Genomic DNA, 20,500 nt, shown 5'->3' with positions numbered 1-20,500 from the left:
GAACGGCCTCTTTGAAGAACTGAATCAAGAGTTTTTTGTTGCACATTGGCGACTGTTTATTGACTCATCCCAGTGAAGTTTGAAAGCAGTGCTGCTTCACAATGGAAATATGAAACCATCAATCCCTGATGCTCACTCGTGTCATCTAAAGGAAAGTTATGAAAATCTGTCAGTTGTTTTGGATGCTATACAATATAAGCATCATCAGTGGAACATCTGTGGAGATTTGAGAGTGATTGGTCTCCTAATGGGGATGCCAGGAGGTTTCACAAAATATTGCTGCTTCTTGTGTTTATGGGATAGTAGAAATACAGTAGAGCATTATGATTGGGGACAGAGAAACATGTAGGCTCCAGGTAGAGACAATGTTCAGCAGAATCCTTCAGCTGCGCCAATAAAAATCTTTCTTCCTCCACTATATATAAAGTTGGGATCGATTAAAAACTTTGTGAAAGGCATGGCAAAGACAAATTCACAAGGGTTCCAGTACATTTCACAGAAATTCTCCAGCAAACTGAAGGAAGGGGTGTTTGTTGGTCCTCAGATCAGAGAGCATAAGAGAGATGATGTGTTTGAAGGAACTCTAAATGATAAGGAATTGAGAGCTTGGAAAAGCTTCAAGTGGATCTGTGAAAACTTCTTAGGAAAAAAAAAAATCTCCAAAATACGTTGAAGGTGTTGCGGAACCGCTAAATGCATGCCAGTGTCCTGGATTTCGCATGTCTCTGAAAATGCACTTTTTGCATTCACATTTAGATTTCTTCACTCAAAATCTTGGGAATGTAAGCGATGAACAAGGCGAGCGGTTTCACCAGGACATTAAAGTAATAGAACACCGCTACCAGGGGTTTTGGCATAACTCAATGATGGCAGATTATTGTTGGATGTTATATAGGGACAACCTTGAAAAACCGTATCAACGACAGTCTTATGTCAATCACTTTTAACCCCTTAACAACCGATACGCCTTTTAACGGCGCTAGTTAAGGGTATTTAAACCACAGAGCTGTTAATTAACGGCGCTGTGGAAAAAGTGTAGAGCACCCCCCTAGAGTCGGATTTTCTCCAGGGTCTCAGTTGCCGGAATTAGCCGAGACCCCAGAAAATATGAATCGGGTCGGTTTTTACCGACTCCGCTTTTGCGATCGCCGTTATTAACCGTACTAGATGGTGGCCCGATTCTAACGCATTGGTTATTCTAGAATATATATGCAGTTTATTTTTAAAGATTTAATAATAATAATGCAATAATGCACCCCCCAATCCTGATATGTATGGTTCTCTCACCCCCAATCCTGATATGCATGCTACCCCTCAACCCCCTAGCCTGGTATGCATGGTCCCCTGACCCCCCAATCCTGGAATGTATGGTCCTCTCACCTCTCTTTCCTGGTATGCATGGTCTTCTTACTCCCCTTTCCTGGTATGCATGGTCCCCTCACCCCCCAATCCTGGAATGCATGGTCCTCTCACCCCCAAATCCTGGTATGCATGGTCCCCTCACCCCCCTTTCTTGGTATGCATGGTCCCCTCACCCCCCTTTGCTGGTATGCATGGTCCTCTCACACCCCAATCCTGGTATATACAGGATGGCTCATATATATGGCTCAACGTCACCCCCCTTTCCTGGTATGTAAGGTCCCCTCACCCCCCAATCCTGGTATGCATGGTATCCTCACCCCCCTTTCCTGGTATGTATGGTCCCCTCACCCCCCAATCCTGGTATGCATGGTCCCCTCACCCCCCTTTGCTGGTATGCATGTTCCTCTCACACCCCAATCCTGGTATGTATGTTCACCGTCACCCCCCCTTTCCTGGCATGTATGGTCCCCACACCCCCCCTTCCTGATATGCATGGCCCCTCACCCCCCCAATCCTGGTATGCATGGTCCCCTCACCCTCCTTTCCTGATATGCATGGTCCCCTCACCCCCCAATCCTGGTATGCATGGTCCTCTTACCCTCCTTTTAGGGTATGCATGGTCCTCTTACCCTCCTTTTGGGGTATGCATGGTCCTCTCACCCCCCAATCCTGATATGCATGGTCCCCTCACCCCCAATCCTGATATGCATGGTCCCCTCACCCCCCTTTCCTGGTATGCATGGTCCCCTCACCCCCCAATCCTGGTATGCATGGTATCCTCACCCCCCAATCCTGGTATGCATGGTCCTCTTACCCTCCTTTTGGGGTAGGCATGGTCCCCTCACCCCCCCAGTCCTGGTATGCATGGTCCCCTCACCCCCCAATCCTGGTATGCATGGTCCTCTTACCCTCCTTTTGGGGTAGGCATGGTCCCCTCACCCCCCAGTCCTGGTATGCATGGTCCCCTCACCCCCCAATCCTGGTTTGCATGGTCCCCTCATCCCCCAATCCTGGTATGCATGGTTCCCTCACCCCCCTTTCCTGGTATGCATGGTCCCCTCACCCCCCAATCCTGGTATGCATGGTATCCCTCACCCCCCTTTCCTGGTATGCATGGTCCCCTCACCCCCCAATCCTGGTATGCATGGTATCCCTCACTCCCCTTTCCTGGTATGCATGGTACCCCTCACCCCCCTTTCCTGGTATGCATGGTCCTCTCACCCCCCCAATCCTGGTATGCATGGTCCCCTCACCCCCCAATCCTGGTATGCATGGTCCCCTCACCCCCCTTCATGATATGCATGCTATCCTCACCCCCCTTTCCTGGTATGCATGGTTCCCTCACCCCCCTTTCCTGGTATGCATGGTCCCCTCACCCCCCAATCCTGGTATGCATGGTATCCCTCACCCCCCTTTCCTGGTATGCATGGTCCCCTCACCCCCCAATCCTGGTATGCATGGTATCCCTCACCCCCCTTTCCTGGTATGCATGGTACCCCTCACCCCCCTTTCCTGGTATGCATGGTCCTCTCACCCCCCCCAATCCTCGTATGCATGGTTCCCTCACTCCCCTTTCCTGGTATGCATGCTCCCCTCACCCCCCAATCCTGGTATGCATGGTCCCCTCACCCCCCAATCCTGGTATGCATGGTCCCCTCACCCCCCTTCCTGATATGCATGGTATCCTCACCCCCCTTTCCTGGTATGCATGGTCCCCTCACCATCCTTTCCTGATATGCATGGTCCCCTCACCCCCCAATCCTGGTATGCATGGTCCTCTTACCCTCCTTTTGGGGTAGGCATGGTCCCCTCACCCCCCAGTCCTGGTATGCATGGTCCTCTCACCCCCCAATCCTGGTATGCATGGTCCCCTCACCCCCCTATCCTGGTATGCATGGTCCCCTCACCCCCTTTTCTTGGTATGCATGGTCCTCTCACACCCCAATCCTGGTATGTATGTTCACTGTCACCCTCCTTTCCTGGTATGCATGGTCCCCTCACCCCCCAGTCCTGGTATGCATGGTCCTCTCACCCCCCAATCCTGGTATGCATGGTCCCCTCACCCCCCCTTCCTGATATGCATGGTCCCCTCACCCCCCAATCCTCGTATGCATGGTATCCTCACCCCCCTTTCCTGGTATGCATGGTCCCCTCACCCTCCTTTCCTGATATGCATGGTCCCCTCACCCCCCAATCCTGGTATGCATGGTCCCCTCACCCTCCTTTCCTGATATGCATGGTCCCCTCACCCCCCAATCCTGGTATGCATGGTCCCCTCACCCCCAGTCCTGGTATGCATGGTCCTCTCACCCCCCAATCCTGGTATGCATGGTCCCCTCACCCCCCAATCCTGGTATGCATGGTCCCCTCACCCCCCTATCCTGGTATGCATGGTCCCCTCACCCCCCTTTCTTGGTATGCATGGTCCTCTCACACCCCAATCCTAGTATGTATGTTCACTGTCACCCTCCTTTCCTGGTATGCATGGTCCCCTCACCCCCCTTTCCTGATATGCATGGTCCCCTCACCCCCCAATCCTGGTATGCATGGTCCTCTCACCCCCCAATCCTGGTATGCATGGTCCTCTCACCCCCCAATCCTGATATGCATGGTCCCCTCACCCCCCTTTCCTGGTATGCATGGTCCTCTCACCCCCCTTCCTGATATGCATGGTCCCCTCACCCCCCCAATCCTGGTATGCATGGTTCCCTCACCCCCCAATCCTGGTATGCATGGTCCCCTCACCCCCCAATCCTGGTATGCATGGTTCCCTCACCCCCCTTTCCTGGTATGCATGGTCCCCTCACCCCCCAATCCTGGTATGCATGGTACCCCTCACCCCCCTTTCCTGGTATGCATGGTCCTCTCACCCCCCCAATCCTGGTATGCATGGTTCCCTCACCCCCTTTCCTGGTATGCATGGTCCCCCTCACCCCCCAGTCCTGGTATGCATGGTTCTCTCACCCCCCAATCCTGGTATGTATGGTCCCCTCACCCCCCTTTCCGTGTAGCCGCGACCAATTAGCGACGCGGCCCTCTGTCCGCGACCAATCAGCAACGCAGCCCTGTAGGCGCGACCAATCACTGCCGCGGCCCTGTACAAAAATATTAAAAAATAAAAAAAAGTTATTCTCACCTTCCGACGGCCTCCTGTCTTCTTTCCACGCACCCGGCCTCGCGTTCCCAGTAATGCTTTGCGGCTTAGACCGCTGATGACGTCGGTCTTCTTTCTCGCTCTCGCGAGAATGACGTCCTCAGCGGTCTAAGCCGCAGAGCATTACTGGGAACGCGAGGCCGGGTGCGTGGAAAGAAGACAGGAGGCCGTCGGAAGGTGAAAATAACCTTTTTTCTTTATTTTAATTCTCTTTTTTACAAAATAAGGCCTGCGCCGGCCGCGACCTATCAGCGACAGGCGCAGCTTACCGTTACAAACAGCTACGCCAGTCGCTGATTGGTTGCGGCCTGGCGGGGGCCTGGCGGCCGCGACCAGTCAGCGGCCCGCGATTTCGGTTACAGACAGACACGATAAGGCGTTTTTATATATATATATATATATATATATATATATATACACTCACTGGCCACTTTATTAGGTACACCTGTCCAACTGTGTGTTAAGACTTAATTTCTAATCAGCCAATCACATGGCGGCAACTCAGTGCATTTAGGCATGTAGACATGGTCAAGACAATCTCCTGCAGTTCAAACCGAGCATCAGTATGGGGAAGAAAGGTGATTTGAGTGCCTTTGAACGTGGCATGATTGTTGGTGCCAGAAGGGCTGGTCTGAGAATTTCAGAAACTGCTGATCTACTGGGATTTTCACGCACAACCATCTCTAGGGTTTACAGAGAATGGTCCGAAAAAGAAAAAAAATCCAGTGAGCGGCAGTTCTGTGGCCGGAAATGCCATGTTGATGCCAGAGGTCAGAGGAGAATGGGCAGACTGGTTCGAGCTGATAGAAAGGCAACAGTGACTCAAATTGCCACCCGTTACAACCAAGGTAGGCAGAAGAGCATCTCTGAACGCACAGTGCGTCGAACTTTGAGGCAGATGGGCTACAGCAGCAGAAGACCACACTGGGTACCACTCCTCTCAGCTAAGAACAGGAAACTGAGGCTACAATTTGCACAAGCTCATCGAAATTGGACAGTAGAAGATTGGAAAAACGTTGCCTGGTCTGATGAGTCTCGATTTCTGCTGCGACATTCGGATGGTAGGGTTAGAATTTGGCGTAAACAACATGAAAGCATGGATCCATCCTGCCTTGTATCAACGGTTCAGGCTGGTGGTGGTGGTGTCATGGTGTGGGGAATTTTTTCTGGGCACTCTTTGGGCCCCTTGGTACCAATTGAGCATCGTTGCAACGCCACAGCCTACCTGAGTATTGTTGCTGACCATGTCCATCCCTTTATGACCACAATGTACCCAACATCTGATGGCTACTTTCAGCAGGATAATGCGCCATGTCATAAAGCTTGAATCATCTCAGATTGGTTTCTTGAACATGACAATGAGTTTACTGTACTCAAATGGCCTCCTCAGTCACCAGATCTCAATCCAATAGAGCATCTTTGGGATGTGGTGGAACGGGAGATTCGCATCAGGGATGTGCAGCCGACAAATCTGCGCCAACTGTGTGATGCCATCATGTCAATATGGTCCAAAATCTCTGAGGAATGCTTCCAGCACCTTGTTGAATCTCTGCCACGAAGAATTGAGGCAGTTCTGAAGGCAAAAGGGGGTCCAACCCGTTACTAGCATGGTGTACCTAATAAAGTGGCCAGTGAGTGTATATAGATAGATAACGGCGACCGCAAAAAAAAAAAAAAGCCGCAATTTTACTTTCACTTTCTCTCTCCTCTGATGTGATCACACATCAGAAGAGAGAGAACTAGGGTCCCCCATCCCCCCCCCCCCCAGGTGGTCCTCGGGTCCTCCTGCTTCATCCGGTGGGCGCCGCCATCTTGGTCCGGGAAGAAAATGTCGGGCGCATGCGCAGTGCGAATCCAAGCATTCATTTAATGTCCATTTTGATCACTGTGATAAACCCCTGTAGGAGGTTGCTCAGACACCAGTCGCAGTCCCCAAAACCCATTTACACACCACAAATACACCGTCCCTGGGCACAGGAACTCAGACACTTGCACATCAGCTAATAAAAATGGCAGCCTCCAGCGGCTGCAGAGATAATAAATAAAATACTGATAAAACCGAACATTTAATTTTGTGTTAAAAATAATTATATTATCATCCATATTAAAAATGATGACGTGTGACCTCACATATAACAGGATCACATCATTATCAATTCAGAATGTGCTGAAAGTGAATATTCATCTAAAGTCCCTCACCTGCGCAGTGATCTGTAGGGATCTCCTCTTTACACCGCTGATCGCTCCTCACATTAGGGGTCTCCTCTTCACACCGCTGATCGCCCCTCACATTAGGGGTCTCCTCTTTACACCGCTGATCGCCCCTCACATTAGGGGTCTCCTCTTCACCCCGCTGATCATCCATCACATTATGGGTCTCCTCTTCACACCGCTGATCGCCCCTCACATTAGGGGTCTCCTCATTACACCACTGATCACCCCTCACATTAGGGGTCTCCTCTTCACCCCGCTGATCGTCCATCACATTAGGGGTCTCCTCTTCACACCGCTGATCGCCCCTCACATTAGGGGTCTCCTCTTTACACCACTGATCACCCCTCACATTAGGGGTCTCCTCTTCACCCCGCTGATCGTCCATCACATTAGGGGTCTCCTCTTCACACCGCTGATCGCACCTCACATTAGGGGTCTCCTCTTTACACCACTGATCACCCCTCACATTAGGGGTCTCCTCTTCACCCCGCTGATCGTCCATCACATTAGGGGTCTCCTCTTCACACCGCTGATCGCCCCTCACATTAGGGGTCTCCTCTTTACACCGCTGATCGCCCCTCACATTAGGGGTCTCCTCTTCACGCCGCTGATCGCCCCTCACATTAGGGGTCTCCTCTTCACCCCGCTGATCGCCCCTCACATTAGGGGTCTCCTCTTCACCCCGCTGATCGCCCCTCACATTAGGGGTCTCCTCTTTACACCGCTGATCGCCCCTCACATTAGGGGTCTCCTCTTCACCCCGCTGATCGTCCATCACATTAGGGGTCTCATCTTCACACCGCTGATCGCCCCTCACATTAGGGGTCTCCTCATTACACCGCTGATCGCCCCTCACATTAGGGGTCTCCTCTTCACCCCGCTGATCGCCCCTCACATTAGGGGTCTCCTCTTCACCCCGCTGATCGTCCATCACATTAGGGGTCTCCTCTTTACACCGCTGATCGTCCATCACATTATGGGTCTCCTCTTTACACCGCTGATCGCTCCTCACATTAGGGGTCTCCTCTTCACACCTCTGATCGCCCCTCACATTTCTCTCTGGATCATTAATATTGTTCAGATCTTTTTCCAGATCCAAAAGCTGCAAAACAAATATTGTAAAAGTCCCCGATGATTGGAGAAGTCCCCGGGAATAATGGTGAGAAGATCTGGACATGTGATGTCCGTGGTCAACTGTGATCCTGCCGTCTCCACCGCTCTCATTACACAAGTATAAAACATATAATACTGGAGGAGAAAACAAGACTGACCACAAGGACGTCACAGCCGTCTACACATCATAGGGAGATCTCCATCTACCTGATGGTCCTGTGGAGGAGGAGGAGCGGGACATCTCTCTGGGGTTGTCCTCTTACTGGAGAGAACTGAGGAGACACAGACAGGACTGACATCATTATTACATACAGAGAATTATAGGCCGTGTGTATTTAGTCCTGTCTATTACCTGGTGATGTGCGGGGCCGGTGCTCCTCCATCATCACCTCCTGGTACCGATCCTTGTGTCCTTCTAGATACTCCCACTCCTCCATGGAGAAATAGACGGTGACGTCCTGACACCTTATAGGAACCTGACACACACAATGATACCATCATCACCCAGAATCCTCCAGTGCTGTCCTGTATAATGTCCCCGCATTCCCAGCAGCGTCACCTCTCCAGTCAGGAGCTCAATCATCTTGCTGGTGAGTTCTAGGATCTTCTGGTCATTGATGTCCTCATTAATCCGGGGGTGAGGTGAGGGCCCCGTGATTGGGCTCAGGGGTCCTCCCCGTCCTTCAGACATAGGGGCCTGACAGCGATCACTAGAGGTCTTCACTACTGTGTAATCCTGAGTGTGGAGACATTAATAATATCACTACAGACACCTCCAGAGTCCATCACCTCTCCGGTCATATCCCGTTATTCCCATAGATAATAAGGTCATGTGATGACATCAGAACCTCTCACCTCTCCGGTCATATCCCGTTATTCCCATAGATAATGAGGTCATGTGATGACATCAGAGCCTCTCACCTCTCCGGTCATATCCCCTGTTATTCCCATAGATAATGAGGTCATGTGATGACATCAGAGCCTCTGACCTCTCCGGTCATATCCCCTGTTATTCCCATAGATAATGAGGTCATGTGATGACATCAGAGCCTCTCACCTCTCCGGTCATATCCCCTGTTAGTCCCATAGATAATGAGGTCATGTGATGACATTAGAGCCTCTCACCTCTCAGGTCATATCCCCAGTTATTCCCATAGATAATGAGGTCATGTGATGACATCAGAACCTCTCACCTCTCCGGTCATATCCCGTTATTCCCATAGATAATGAGGTCATGTGATGACATTAGAGCCTCTCATGTTGTGAACTCATTTTCTGGTCTGCCTCTGGTTTCTGGTGAGGGAGCTGGTTGTGCTGACAGAGGAGTTGTGAGTTCTCTTTCCGGGCTCCCTCTGGTGGTGGCAGGATGTAATGAAGCTGATCTAATTAACAGAGACCTGCCACCTGATAATGAGGATTGGACATCTGGAGTCTCAGACTGGATTTAAGACAGCCAACTCCCTATTCCTATGCTGGTGATTTTTTCCTGCCTCCTGAGGTCTTAGTTTCCAGCTCAGTTCCTGCCTTCTCAAGCTAAGTGTTCTCTGCTAATGTTCACATTTGTTTTGGTTTGGTCTATTCAGTTTTTTGTGTGGTCAGCCAGACCCGGCTGGGGCTGTGCTGAATTTCCATTCTTATGTCACTGTATGTGCCAGTTTGCTTTTTGTCCCTTACTAGTTTGGTCTCTTTTTGCTCTGTCTCAGAATATTTCAGAGTGCTGATATAGTGGGTGAAGTCTAGTGACTTCAGGTTTTTTTTTGCTATCAGAAGTGTTGGACATTTTTGCAGGGTTTTTTGGCATGATTGCAGACAGTGTCTTTCCTTTCCTGTCCTTTCTAGTTAGTGTGGGCCCCATCGCTTGTTCAGCCTATTTCCCTACCTGTGTTTGTGCTTTCATCTTGTCTCACCGTCAATACATGTGTGGGGGCTGCCTATTCCTTTGGGGTCTGCTCTGGGGCAGTTTAGATTTCCCCTTTTCTTGCTTTAGGCGTATTTAATCCTCCGGCTGTGACGAGGCGTCTAGAATCATCGTAGGTACGCTCCTCGGCTGCTGTTAGTTGTGTGCTTAGGATCAGGGGTCTGCAATCCGCGTAGTTACCAACCTCTCTGGTTTTCTGTGACTTAGCTTGGTCTTATTTTCCTCCTCGGTGACCCAATCATATCACTCTCACCTCTACGGTCATATCCCCTGTTATTCCCATGGATAATGAGGTCATGTGATGACATTAGAGCCTCTCACCTCTCCGGTCATATCCCGTTATTCCCATAGACAATAATGTCATGTGATGACATCAGAACCTCTCACCTCTCCCGTCATATCCTCTGTTATTCCCATAGATAATGAGGTCATGTGATGACATCAGAGCCTCTCACCTCACCGGTCATATCCCGTTATTTCCATAGATAATGAGGTCATGTGATGACATCAGAGCCTCTCACCTCTCCGGTCATATCCCCTGTTATTCCCATAGATAATGAGGTCATGTGATGACATCAGAGCCACTCACCTCTCCAGTCATATCCCCTGTTATTCCCATAGATAATGAGGTCATGTGATGACATCAGAGCCTCTCACCTCTCCGGTCATATCTCCTGTTATTCCCATAGATAATGAGGTCATGTGATGACATCAGAGCCTCTCACCTCTCCGGTCATATCCCCTGTTATTCACATAGATAATGAGGTCATGTGATGACATCAGAGCCTCTCGCCTCTCCAGTCATATCCCGTTATTCTCATAGATAATGAGGTCATGTGATGACATCAGAGCCTCTCACCTCTCCGGTCATATCCCCTGTTATTCCCATAGATAATGAGGTCATGTGATGACATCAGAACCTCTCACCTCTCCAGTAAGATGGAAGATTATCTCCAGGGTGAGGTTTATTATCCTCTCCGCCATCTTGCCTCTGTCCTTATTCATCCCTGACACAATCAGGAAGATTCCTGCAGAGACGTTATCAGCAGTGGATTCTTTATTATAAGAACATGAAAGGAAAAAAACAATGTAAACAAAGGAAACATGTTTAACCCCTTAACGTCGATACGCCTTTTAACGGCGGTAGTTAAGTGCATTTAAACCACAGCGCCGTGAATTCACGGCGCTGTGGAAAAAGTGTATAGCGCCCCCCAGAGTTGGATTTTCTCTGGGGTCTAGACTGAGACCCCAGAGAACATGATTCTGGCCGGTTTTTACCGACCCCGTGTGAAGAAACCAGAGTATATCTTAATTGCCCAGACGGCTATGTTTTACCAGGCCTGGAGGAATTGACTTTTTGTCTGTATATTTGGCTTATGGATGTAAGTGTGGATTCTGGTGGGCGAAGAAAAAAATAAAATGTGTAAAAAAACAAATACATTTAGCAAAAGTGGAAACTGAGAGACTCATTGCTAAGGAAAGTAAAACAAACCCCAAACTATTCTTTAATTATATAAACAGTAAAAGGATTAAAATTGATGGTGTCGGCCCTTTAAAGAACAATGAGGGTGAAATCATAGAGAGCGATGTGGGAAAAGCAAATGTCTTAAATACTTTTTTCTCAACAGTGTTCACACAGGAAAAGGATTTGCCAGGGGAAATGCAGAGTGATAATGTAAACTCCCCATTATTACCTGCCTAACCCAGGAAGAAGTGCCGAACCGCCTTAGTAAGATTAAAATTGACAAATCACCAGGCCCTGATGGCATTCACCCTCGGGTATTGAGGGAGTTAAGTAATGTGATAGACAGGCCTCTATTCCTTATATTTAAAGACTCTATAGAAACAGGGTCTGTTCCTTTTGATTGGCGGCATGCAAATGTGGTGCCAATATTCAAAAAGGGGTGTAAAAGGGAACCTGCAAACTATAGGCCGGTAAGCTTAACATCTGTTGTGGGTAAAATTTTTGAAGGGTTTCTAAGGGATACCATTATGGAATATCTCAATGTTAATAAATGTTTAACTCCATATCAACATGGATTTATGAAGGATCGCTCCTGTCAGACTAACCTGATCAGCTTCTATGAGGATGTAAGCTCTCAAATGGACCAAGGAGAATCATTGGATGTCATTTATCTCGACTTCTCTAAAGCATTTGACACTGTCCCACATAAAAGACTGGTAAGTAAGAGGAGAAAGCTCGGGCTAGGGGAAAATGTGTGTAGATGGGTAGGTAGCTGGCTTAGTGATAGAAAACAAAGAGTGGTTATTAATGGTGCATCCTCAGATTGGGCCAGGGTTACTAGTGGGGGACTACAGGGGTTAGTATTGGGCCCTCTACTATTTAATATATTTATTAATGATCTAGTGGATGGCTTACACAGTAAAATATCAGTATTTGCAGATGATACAAAACTATGTAAGGAAGTTATCACAAAGGAGGACAGTTTGCAACTACAGACAGATTTGAGTAAATTGGAGAATTGGGCTGAAAAATGGCAAATGAGGTTTAACACAGATAAGGTAAGGTTATGCACATGGGAAGGAGAAACAGATGCTACAATTACTAAATGAGAAACTGCTGGGAAAATCAGACATGGAAAAAGACTTAGGCATCTTAGTCAATAAGAAGCTAAATTGGAGTGCCCAGTGTCAGGTAGCTGCCACCAAAGCAAATAGGGCCATGGGATGCATTAGAAGAGGTCTGGGGACACGAGATGAAAACATAATTCTCCCTCTGTACAAATCACTCGTCAGACCACACTTGGAGGATTGTGTGCAATTTTGGACGCCGGTGCTCAAGAAAGACATTCCTGAACTTGAAAGGGTTCAAAGGCGGGCTACTAAAATGATAAATGGAGTTGGCTCACTACAATACCCAGAAAGGTTATCAAAATTAGGTCTATTTACTCTAGAAAAGAGAAGACTTAGGGGAGACCTAATATATATATACAAGTATATCAGAGGGCAATACAGAGATCTCTCCAATGAACGGTTTGTACCAAGGACTGTGACCAGAACAAGGGGGCATTCTCTTCGTTTGGAGGAAAGACAATTTCTGCACCGGCATAGAAGAGGGTTCTTCACGGTAAGAGCAGTGAGGCTCCGGAATTCTCTTCCTGAGGAAGTGGTGATGGCCAACTCACTGAATGAATGTAAGAAAGGAATGGAGGCTTTTCTTGTGAGTAACAATATAGAAGGTTACGAATAACAGAATATTATAGGTAGATGGTTGACCCAGCTTAGGGGAAGGAATTTTTTTCCCTATGGAGAAAATTGGCTTCTACTCTGTGGGTTTTTTGCCTTCCCCAGGATCAACAATGCAGAACAGCTGCACTAAAAATAGGCTGAACTAGATGGACATAAGGTCTTCCTTCAGCCTTCAAAACTATGTTACTATGTAAGAAGACTGACTTGCACAATGATATACCATGCAACATAGTGTGTTCTTATCTGATGTTTGTTTATATTCTGGAATCAGTTTGTTGACTTGCTTTTAGATAGGGAAAGGGTGAGGGTGTACTGAAGGACACTGGGTAATTCTAAAACTAGCTTACCTGCCTTGGGTATAAAAGACCCTGAGACGGAGAGACGGGGTCTCATCTCATCACATAGAGCTACTAGCCAGACATTCTGCTAAACACCCAACGGACAAGAAACTGTTCAGGATCCCGGCTGAGGGTATGTCAGACCCGGCTGAAAGAACACAGGACTGCTCTCGGTTATCTCCCTACGCTTGTCGTGACCTCCTCTCTGTGTGTTATCACAGGTGGACTAGCGACCCTGGGAGCTCTGACATAACATCCACTAGCATCCCGGTGAGTCAACGGAGGAGTGAAACCTTGTAATGTGCACCATCTTGGGGAAATTGCTGGAATTGTTCTGTTTGCTACTGGGTGTTGTGGTCCAATAAAGCTTGGCCACACTGTTTTACCCTAACCCTGTGTTGTATGTGTAGTGTTCTGCCCACAAGGAGATAGAGCGGGCGTTCAGTGGTATGAGCCTTGGTCCATGCAGTCTTTCTAAAGGCAGCCGGGCTAGTGGATAAGAGCACCCACTAACCACATTTCTCCACACCCCATTTTTGCGATCTCTGTTATTAACCGTATAACGGCGTGTTGGGCGTCGGGGTCCTCCCTCTGCATAGGGGGAATTCCAAGCTTTGCCATCTGCGGTCTCCCATTCAGTCCCGGCCGCAGAGGAGGCTGCTCAGCAAAGACGTCTTTCCCGGCGCCTTGCTCAAGCTAGTGCTGTCGGATTGGTTGCTGCTGCCATTCCTGGTTCAGCTATTGAAGCCTGCACTAGCCAGCGGCGAGCAGCTCCTGGGACTAGGTCCCTTTTTTTCTCCACTGAGCATGCCCGTGGCTCAATTTCCCATTGGAGTTCGGGGGTCACATGCTCAGGTCCCGTTCCTGTTCCGATTGGACCATCAAGAAGGTCCTGGAAGGACGCCGCTATAAAAGGTTCGCATGGCCGCTCGGCCATGCTCTAGTATAGACAGTATTTTGTAGTTGTGTGTGAAGATAGATGTATGTGTTTAGGTGACTGACTCATTATATACTCCCTCCCTCTGGTTGTGCATGTGTTTAGGGTATTGGAGTTCAGTCAGCGCCTACAGTTGGCATTGCCTATGTGCCACGGTGCATCCAGTCCTCTGCACCACATTTAGCACCTAACTGTGCCATCCAGCACAAGATACTACTATACTGCGTCTGGTAGCAGCAACCGCCAGTGCGTCGCCGTGCACAATACATGCGCTTTCCTAGCCTTAAGTTTCGGTGGTTAGTGGCGTCCGCCAGTGCGGTGCTGTGCGCACTAGGTGCGCTATATCTTCAATTCGGTTTCTTCCTGGCACAGCAGTTGCGGTGCCGAACGCTAGTGGTCTAGAAGGACTCTAACCCAGCATCTTTGGGGCTGAGTCCTGACACTATACACTAGCGCTCACTCCGCTGAGTCCTGTGAAGTTAACAGGCTCCAGCATCTGTTACAGCGGCTCTGTGAAGTAACAGAGTTCATCCCCGTAAACACCGGGTCAGTGGTTAACCCGCCGGTGTTTAGTTAGTACTCCGCCATTGGACCCCAAGGTTGTGATCGCACTTTCTCATATTTTATATTTAGTGCGATCCGCAACCCTAACACGGCGACCGCAAAAAAAAAAGTCCTATGTGCCATTTAATTTCTCTCTCCTCTGATGTGATCGCACATCAGAGGAGAGAGAAATAGGGTCCCCGATCCCCCCCGATGCTCCTCGGCCCTCGTGCTTCCCCACATGAGCGCTGCCATCTTCTTCCGGGAAGAAAACGGTGGGCACATGTGCAGTGCTCCCGCCGAGATCTGCTGTCTGGCACCCGGCAACAATAGGAAGATTTTTCCTATTGGTTTATTTTGGTCACAGTGATAAAAAAAAAAAAAATAGTAAATAAACCCCCCCCTTTATCACCCCCTTAGAGAAAAATAATGAAATAAAGAAAATATATTTACTTTCATTTTCCCATTAGGGTTAGAGTTAGGCTAAAGTGAGTTAGGGTTAGAATTAGAGTTAGGATTGGAATTAGGATTGGGGTTGGAATTAGGGATAGGGGTGTGTCGGGGTTAGGTTTGTGGTTAGGGTTATAGTTAGGGTTGGGATAAGAGTTAGGATTAGAGTAGTGTTGGGGTTAGGGTTGTGGTTAGAATTGTGGTTAGGGTTGGGCTCAGGGTTAGGGGTGTGTTGGGTTATGGTTAGGTTTGGGGTTATGGTTGGAGTTACAATTGAGGGGTTTCCACTGTTTACGCACATCAGGGGGTCTCCAAACGCGACATGGCGCCACCATTGATTCCTGCAAATTTTGCATTCAAAAAGTCAAACGGTGCTCCTTCCCTTTCGAGCCCCGACGTGTGCCCAAACAGCGGTTTACCTCAACATATGGAGCATCAGCGTACTCAGGACAAATTGCACAAGAACTTTTGTGGTCCAATGTCTCCTGTTACCCTTGGGAAAGTAATGGGGGTGAAAACATCATTTTTGCGGAAAAAATATGATTTTTTTATTTTCATGGCTCTACGTTATAAACTTCTGTGAAGCACTTCGAGGTTCAAAGTGCTCACCACACATCTAGATAAGCTCCTTAAGGGGTCTAGTTTCAAAAATGGTGTCACTTGTGGGGGATTTCCACTGTTTGGGCACATCAGGGGCTCTCCAAACCCAACATAGTGTCCGATCAAAATTCCAGCCAATTCTGCATTGAAAAAGTCAAACGGCGCTCCTTCCCTTCTGAGCTCTGCCATGCGCCCAAACAGTGTGTTACCCCCACATATGGGTGATCGGCGTATTCATGAGAAATTGTACAACAAATTTTGTGGATCATTTTCTCTTTTTACACTTGTGAAAAAAAAAATTGGTTCTGAAGTAAAATGTTTGTAAAAAAAAAAACCCGTTAAATATCAAATTTTTCCTTCCACATTGCTTCAGTTCCTGAGAAGCACGTAAAGGGTTAATAAACTTCTTAAATGTGGTTTTGAGCACCTTGAGGGGTGCAGGTTTTAGAATGGTGTCAATTGTGGGTATTTTCTATCATATAGACCCCTCAAAGTGACTTCAAATGGGAGGTGGACCCTAAAAAAATGGTTTTGTAAATATTGTTGTGAAAATGAGAAATCGCTGGTCAACTTTTAACCCTTATAACTTCCTAAACAAAAAAATATGTTTCCAAAATTGTGCTGATGTAATGTAGACATGTGGGAAATGTTATTTATTAAGTACTTTGTGTGACTTATCTCTTTGATTTAAGGGCATAAAAATTAAAAGTTTGAAAATTGCTAAATTTTAAAAATTTTTCCCCATATTTCCGCTTTTTTTTCATAAATAAACACCAGTCATATCGAAGGAATTTTACCACTAACATGAAGTACAATATGTCACGAAAAAACAATGTCAGAATCACCGGGATCCATGGAAGCGTTCCAGAGTTATTACCTCATAAAGGGACAGTGGTCAGAACTGTAAAAATCGGCCCGGTCATTAAGCTGCAAATGGGCTTTTTCAATAAGGGGTTAAAAAACTAACCACCCTTTTTACCCTCTCCCGTGACCTCTGCCTGTAGGTGGCGCCGCTCTTGCACTGTGTGCAGGCAATGACATGTTCCTATTTAACATTAGCATTGCTGGGACTTATGGTGCCACCCAGTAGGGAATCTATGTCTTACTGCAGCGTACTGGTTATCAGTAGTGGTCCGCTCTCTGCCGTCAGCCTTGTGTGGGGGAAAATCCTGCTTAACCCCCTGCAGTTACTTTTCAGTGCCAGTTATAAGTTGTTACTGACCCTGGTCTGCTGCTTTGTCATCCCGCATCTTTCAGTTGTTCATTTCTCACTTGGTCTCGCATTCTTTCCCGGACTTTGACCTTCTGGTTTTGACTTCTCATCACACCTGTTCTCCCTCCACCGGCCAGCAGTCACTCCATGCACCTAATCCAGGAGGTCCTCCTTATCCCAGTACAGGGATTATATTAATAGCAGCCAGGTTTCCACATCTAGTGCACCATTACAGGGAGGGAGAACAGCAGCGATAATGGCAAGAAACAAAGGATGGAGATCACACAGTGACATCACACAGAGATCACTGCTCCCAGATCTGTCACGTTGAGATGGAAGGGGTTCTGTTCAGCTGATTATGGAGAGTCCAGGTCCCGGTTGTCATGCGTCTGGGTTCAAACCCACAGCAGTTACACCTATTCTCTGGAGCAGACTTCCAGTGCCCTCACTGTCTCTGGAGCCGGTTCCTGATGCCCTCACTGTCTCTGGAGCCGGTTCCTGATGCCCTCACTGTCTTTTGAGCCGGTTCCTGGTGCCCACACTGTCTCTGGAGCAGGTTCCTGGTGCTCTCACTGTCTCTGGAGCAGGTTCCTGGTGCCCTCACTGTCTCTGGAGCAGGTTCCTGGTGCCCTCACTGTCTCTGGAGCAGGTTCCTGGTGCCCTCACTGTCTCTGGAGCAGGTTCCTGGTGCCCTCACTGTCTCTGGAGCAGGTTCCTGGTGCCCTCACTGTCTCTGGAGCAGGTTCCTGGTGCCCTCACTGTCTCTGGAGCTGGTTCCTGGTGCCCTCACTGTCTCTGGAGCAGGTTCCTGGTGCCCTCACTGTCTCTGGAGCTGGTTCCTTGTCTCCTCACTGTCTCTGGAGCTGGTTCCTTGTCTCCTCACTGTCTCTGGAGCAGGTTTCTGCTGCCTTTCACTGTCTCTGGAGCAGGCTCCTGATGTCCTCACTGTCTCTGGAGCAGGCTCCTGGTGTCCTCACTGTCTCTAGAGCCGGCTCCTGGTGCCCTCACTGTCTGGAGCCGGTTCCTGGTGTCCTCACTGTCTTTTGAGTAGGTTCCTGGTGCCCTCACTGTCTCTGGAGCAGATTCCTGATGCCCTCACTGTCTCTGGAGCAGGTTCCTAGTGCCCTCACTGTCTCTGGAGCAGGTTCCTGGTGTCCTCACTGTCTCTGGAGCAGGCTCCTGGTGACCTCACTGTCTCTGGAGCTGGTTCCTTGTGTCCGCACTGTCTCTGGAGCAGGTTTCTGCTGCCTTTCACTGTCTCTGGAGCAGGTTCCTGATGTCCTCACTGTCTCTGGAGCAGATTCCTGCTGCCCTCACTGTCTCTGGAGCAGGTTCCTGGTGCCCTCACTGTCTCTGGAGCAGGTTCCTGGTGTCCTCACTGTCTCTGGAGCAGGTTCCTGGTGTCCTCACTGTCTCTGGAGCAGGTTCCTGGTGACCTCACTGTCTCTAGAGCAGGTTCCTTGTGTCCTCACTGTCTCTGGAGCAGGTTTCTGCTGCCTTTCACTGTCTCTGGAGCAGGTTCCTGATGTCCTCACTGTCTCTGGAGTAGGCTCCTGGTGTCCTCACTGTCTCTGGAGCTGGCTCCTGGTGTCCTCACTGTCTCTGGAGCCGGTTCCTGGGGTCCTCACTGTCCCTGGAGCAGGTTCCTGGAGTCCTCACTGTCCCTGGAGCAGGTTCCTGGAGTCCTCACTGTCCCTGGAGCAGGTTCCTGGGGTCCTCACTGTCCCTGGAGCAGGTTCCTGGTGTCATCACTGTCCCTGGAGCAGGTTCCTGGTGTCCTGTCTGTTATCCTTTCTTTAGTCTGTTTAGGGTAACAAGTATTTTCCTTTATTCATCCCTCTGCCCAATCACCTTTCAGGTGCGGCTTAACATACAGCAGCTTCACCAGCGATCAGCACCAGCGAGGACGCTGGTCTCTAAGGCAAATATCGGGTTAGTAAGTGGCGCGCGTCACTTAGTTACCCGATGTTTACCTTAGAAACCTGCGTGCTCGCGCCGGGAGCTGCCAGCACGCAGGTTTCTAAGGTACATATTGTGTAACTAAGTGATGCGCGCCGCTTAGTAACCCGATATTTACCTTAGAGACCAGCTCCCAGCGCCTGCTTAGCGCTGTGGGAGCTTCGCTGATCGTTGGCTCCCCCTACCACATGCAGTGATGTGCGCTGGCCAGCGGGAGACCAGCGATCAAAAAATGGCCCAGGCCGCTGGTGAGATCGCTGTGGCATCACAAAATCAGCGATCTCGCTAGCGAGATCACTGTGTGTGACGGGGCCTTTATGCCAGTCAGAGAGGGTTTATCTCTCTGCTGATTAATCTTTTCACGCTGCGCCTATCCTCTGTTTCTAGTTTAGGAAGTAGGTGGCATACTCTCCAGCAGCACCTTATCTTCTCATTTTGTATTTGGTAGTTTGTTTTCACTCACTCTGGGATCTCTTTCTATCACAGCACTCCTTCCCTTCAGTAGGTAATTTACACTCTGCTCTGCCCTCCGGTTCCTTAGGAGGAATGTGAAGCACCTGACGGCATTTCAGGCAGCACAGGTCCTAACGGCCATAGTATATTCTGTTGTTAGAGCTATTCCAGTCCACATAGGAACCGCTAGGTCATAATTTCTAGTCTGTACAGGTATCGGTAGGGTCAGTTGCAGTTTCCAGCGATTTACCTATTTACCTTTGTGATATGTTACACAATCATAATGCCGGTGTGACGGAGATACCGAGGACACAGGGCCAATACAAACCAGGTCCTGGCAGCAGAGCAGAGGAGTACTGGACTGCTAGACATGAGACCTGAGGGGCCACACTGAGGCCATGTCATAGGGAGGAAGGTACAGGAGCCCTGAGGGGCCACACTGAGGCCATGTCATAGGGAGGAAGGTACAGGAGCCTGGAGGGGCCACACTGAGGCCATGTCATAGGGAGAAAGGTACAGGAGCCCTGAGAGACCACACTGAGGCCATGTCATAGGGAGGAAGGTACAGGAGCCCTGAGGGACCACACTGAGACCATGTCATAGGGAGGAAGGTACAGGAGCCCTGAGGGGCCACACTGAGGCCATGTCATAGGGAGGAAGGTACAGGAGCCCTGAGGGGCCACATTGAGGCCATGTCATAGGGAGGAAGGTACAGGAACCCTGAGGGGCCACACTGAGGCCATGTCATAGGGAGGAAGGTACAGGAACCCTGAGGGGCCACACTGAGGCCATGTCATAGGGAGGAAGGTACAGGAGCCTGAAGGGGCCACACTGAGGCCATGTCATAGGGAGGAAGGTACAGGAGCCCTGAGGGGCCACATTGAGGCCATGTCATAGGGAGGAAGGTACAGGAGCCTGGAGGGGCCACACTGAGGCCATGTCATAGGGAGGAAGGTACAGGAGCCCTGAGGGGCCACATTGAGGCCATGTCATAGGGAGGAAGGTACAGGAGCCCGGAGGAGCCACACTGAGGCCA

At 49.2% G+C, this 20,500-nt stretch overlaps 1 protein-coding gene across 1 annotated transcript in view; it reads right to left on the bottom strand.

Annotated features, from left to right (window-relative positions):
• Positions 1-20,500, bottom strand: part of LOC141060477 (uncharacterized) — a 31,118-nt gene that overhangs the window by 8,781 nt on the left and 1,837 nt on the right. The window contains 5 exon segments of the mRNA XM_073556740.1: positions 6,716-7,832; positions 8,051-8,115; positions 8,196-8,319; positions 8,403-8,579; positions 10,689-10,789. Of these exon segments, the coding sequence (XP_073412841.1) occupies positions 6,716-7,832; positions 8,051-8,115; positions 8,196-8,319; positions 8,403-8,579; positions 10,689-10,766 (1,561 nt within the window). The 5' untranslated portion in view covers positions 10,767-10,789.

Source organism: Dendrobates tinctorius, unplaced genomic scaffold, assembly GCF_039654945.1.
Source record: "Dendrobates tinctorius isolate UK_male_01 unplaced genomic scaffold, ASM3965494v1 ptg000237l, whole genome shotgun sequence".
Taxonomy (NCBI): Eukaryota; Metazoa; Chordata; class Amphibia; order Anura; family Dendrobatidae; genus Dendrobates; species Dendrobates tinctorius.
This window is presented reverse-complemented; position numbering and strand designations above follow the sequence as displayed.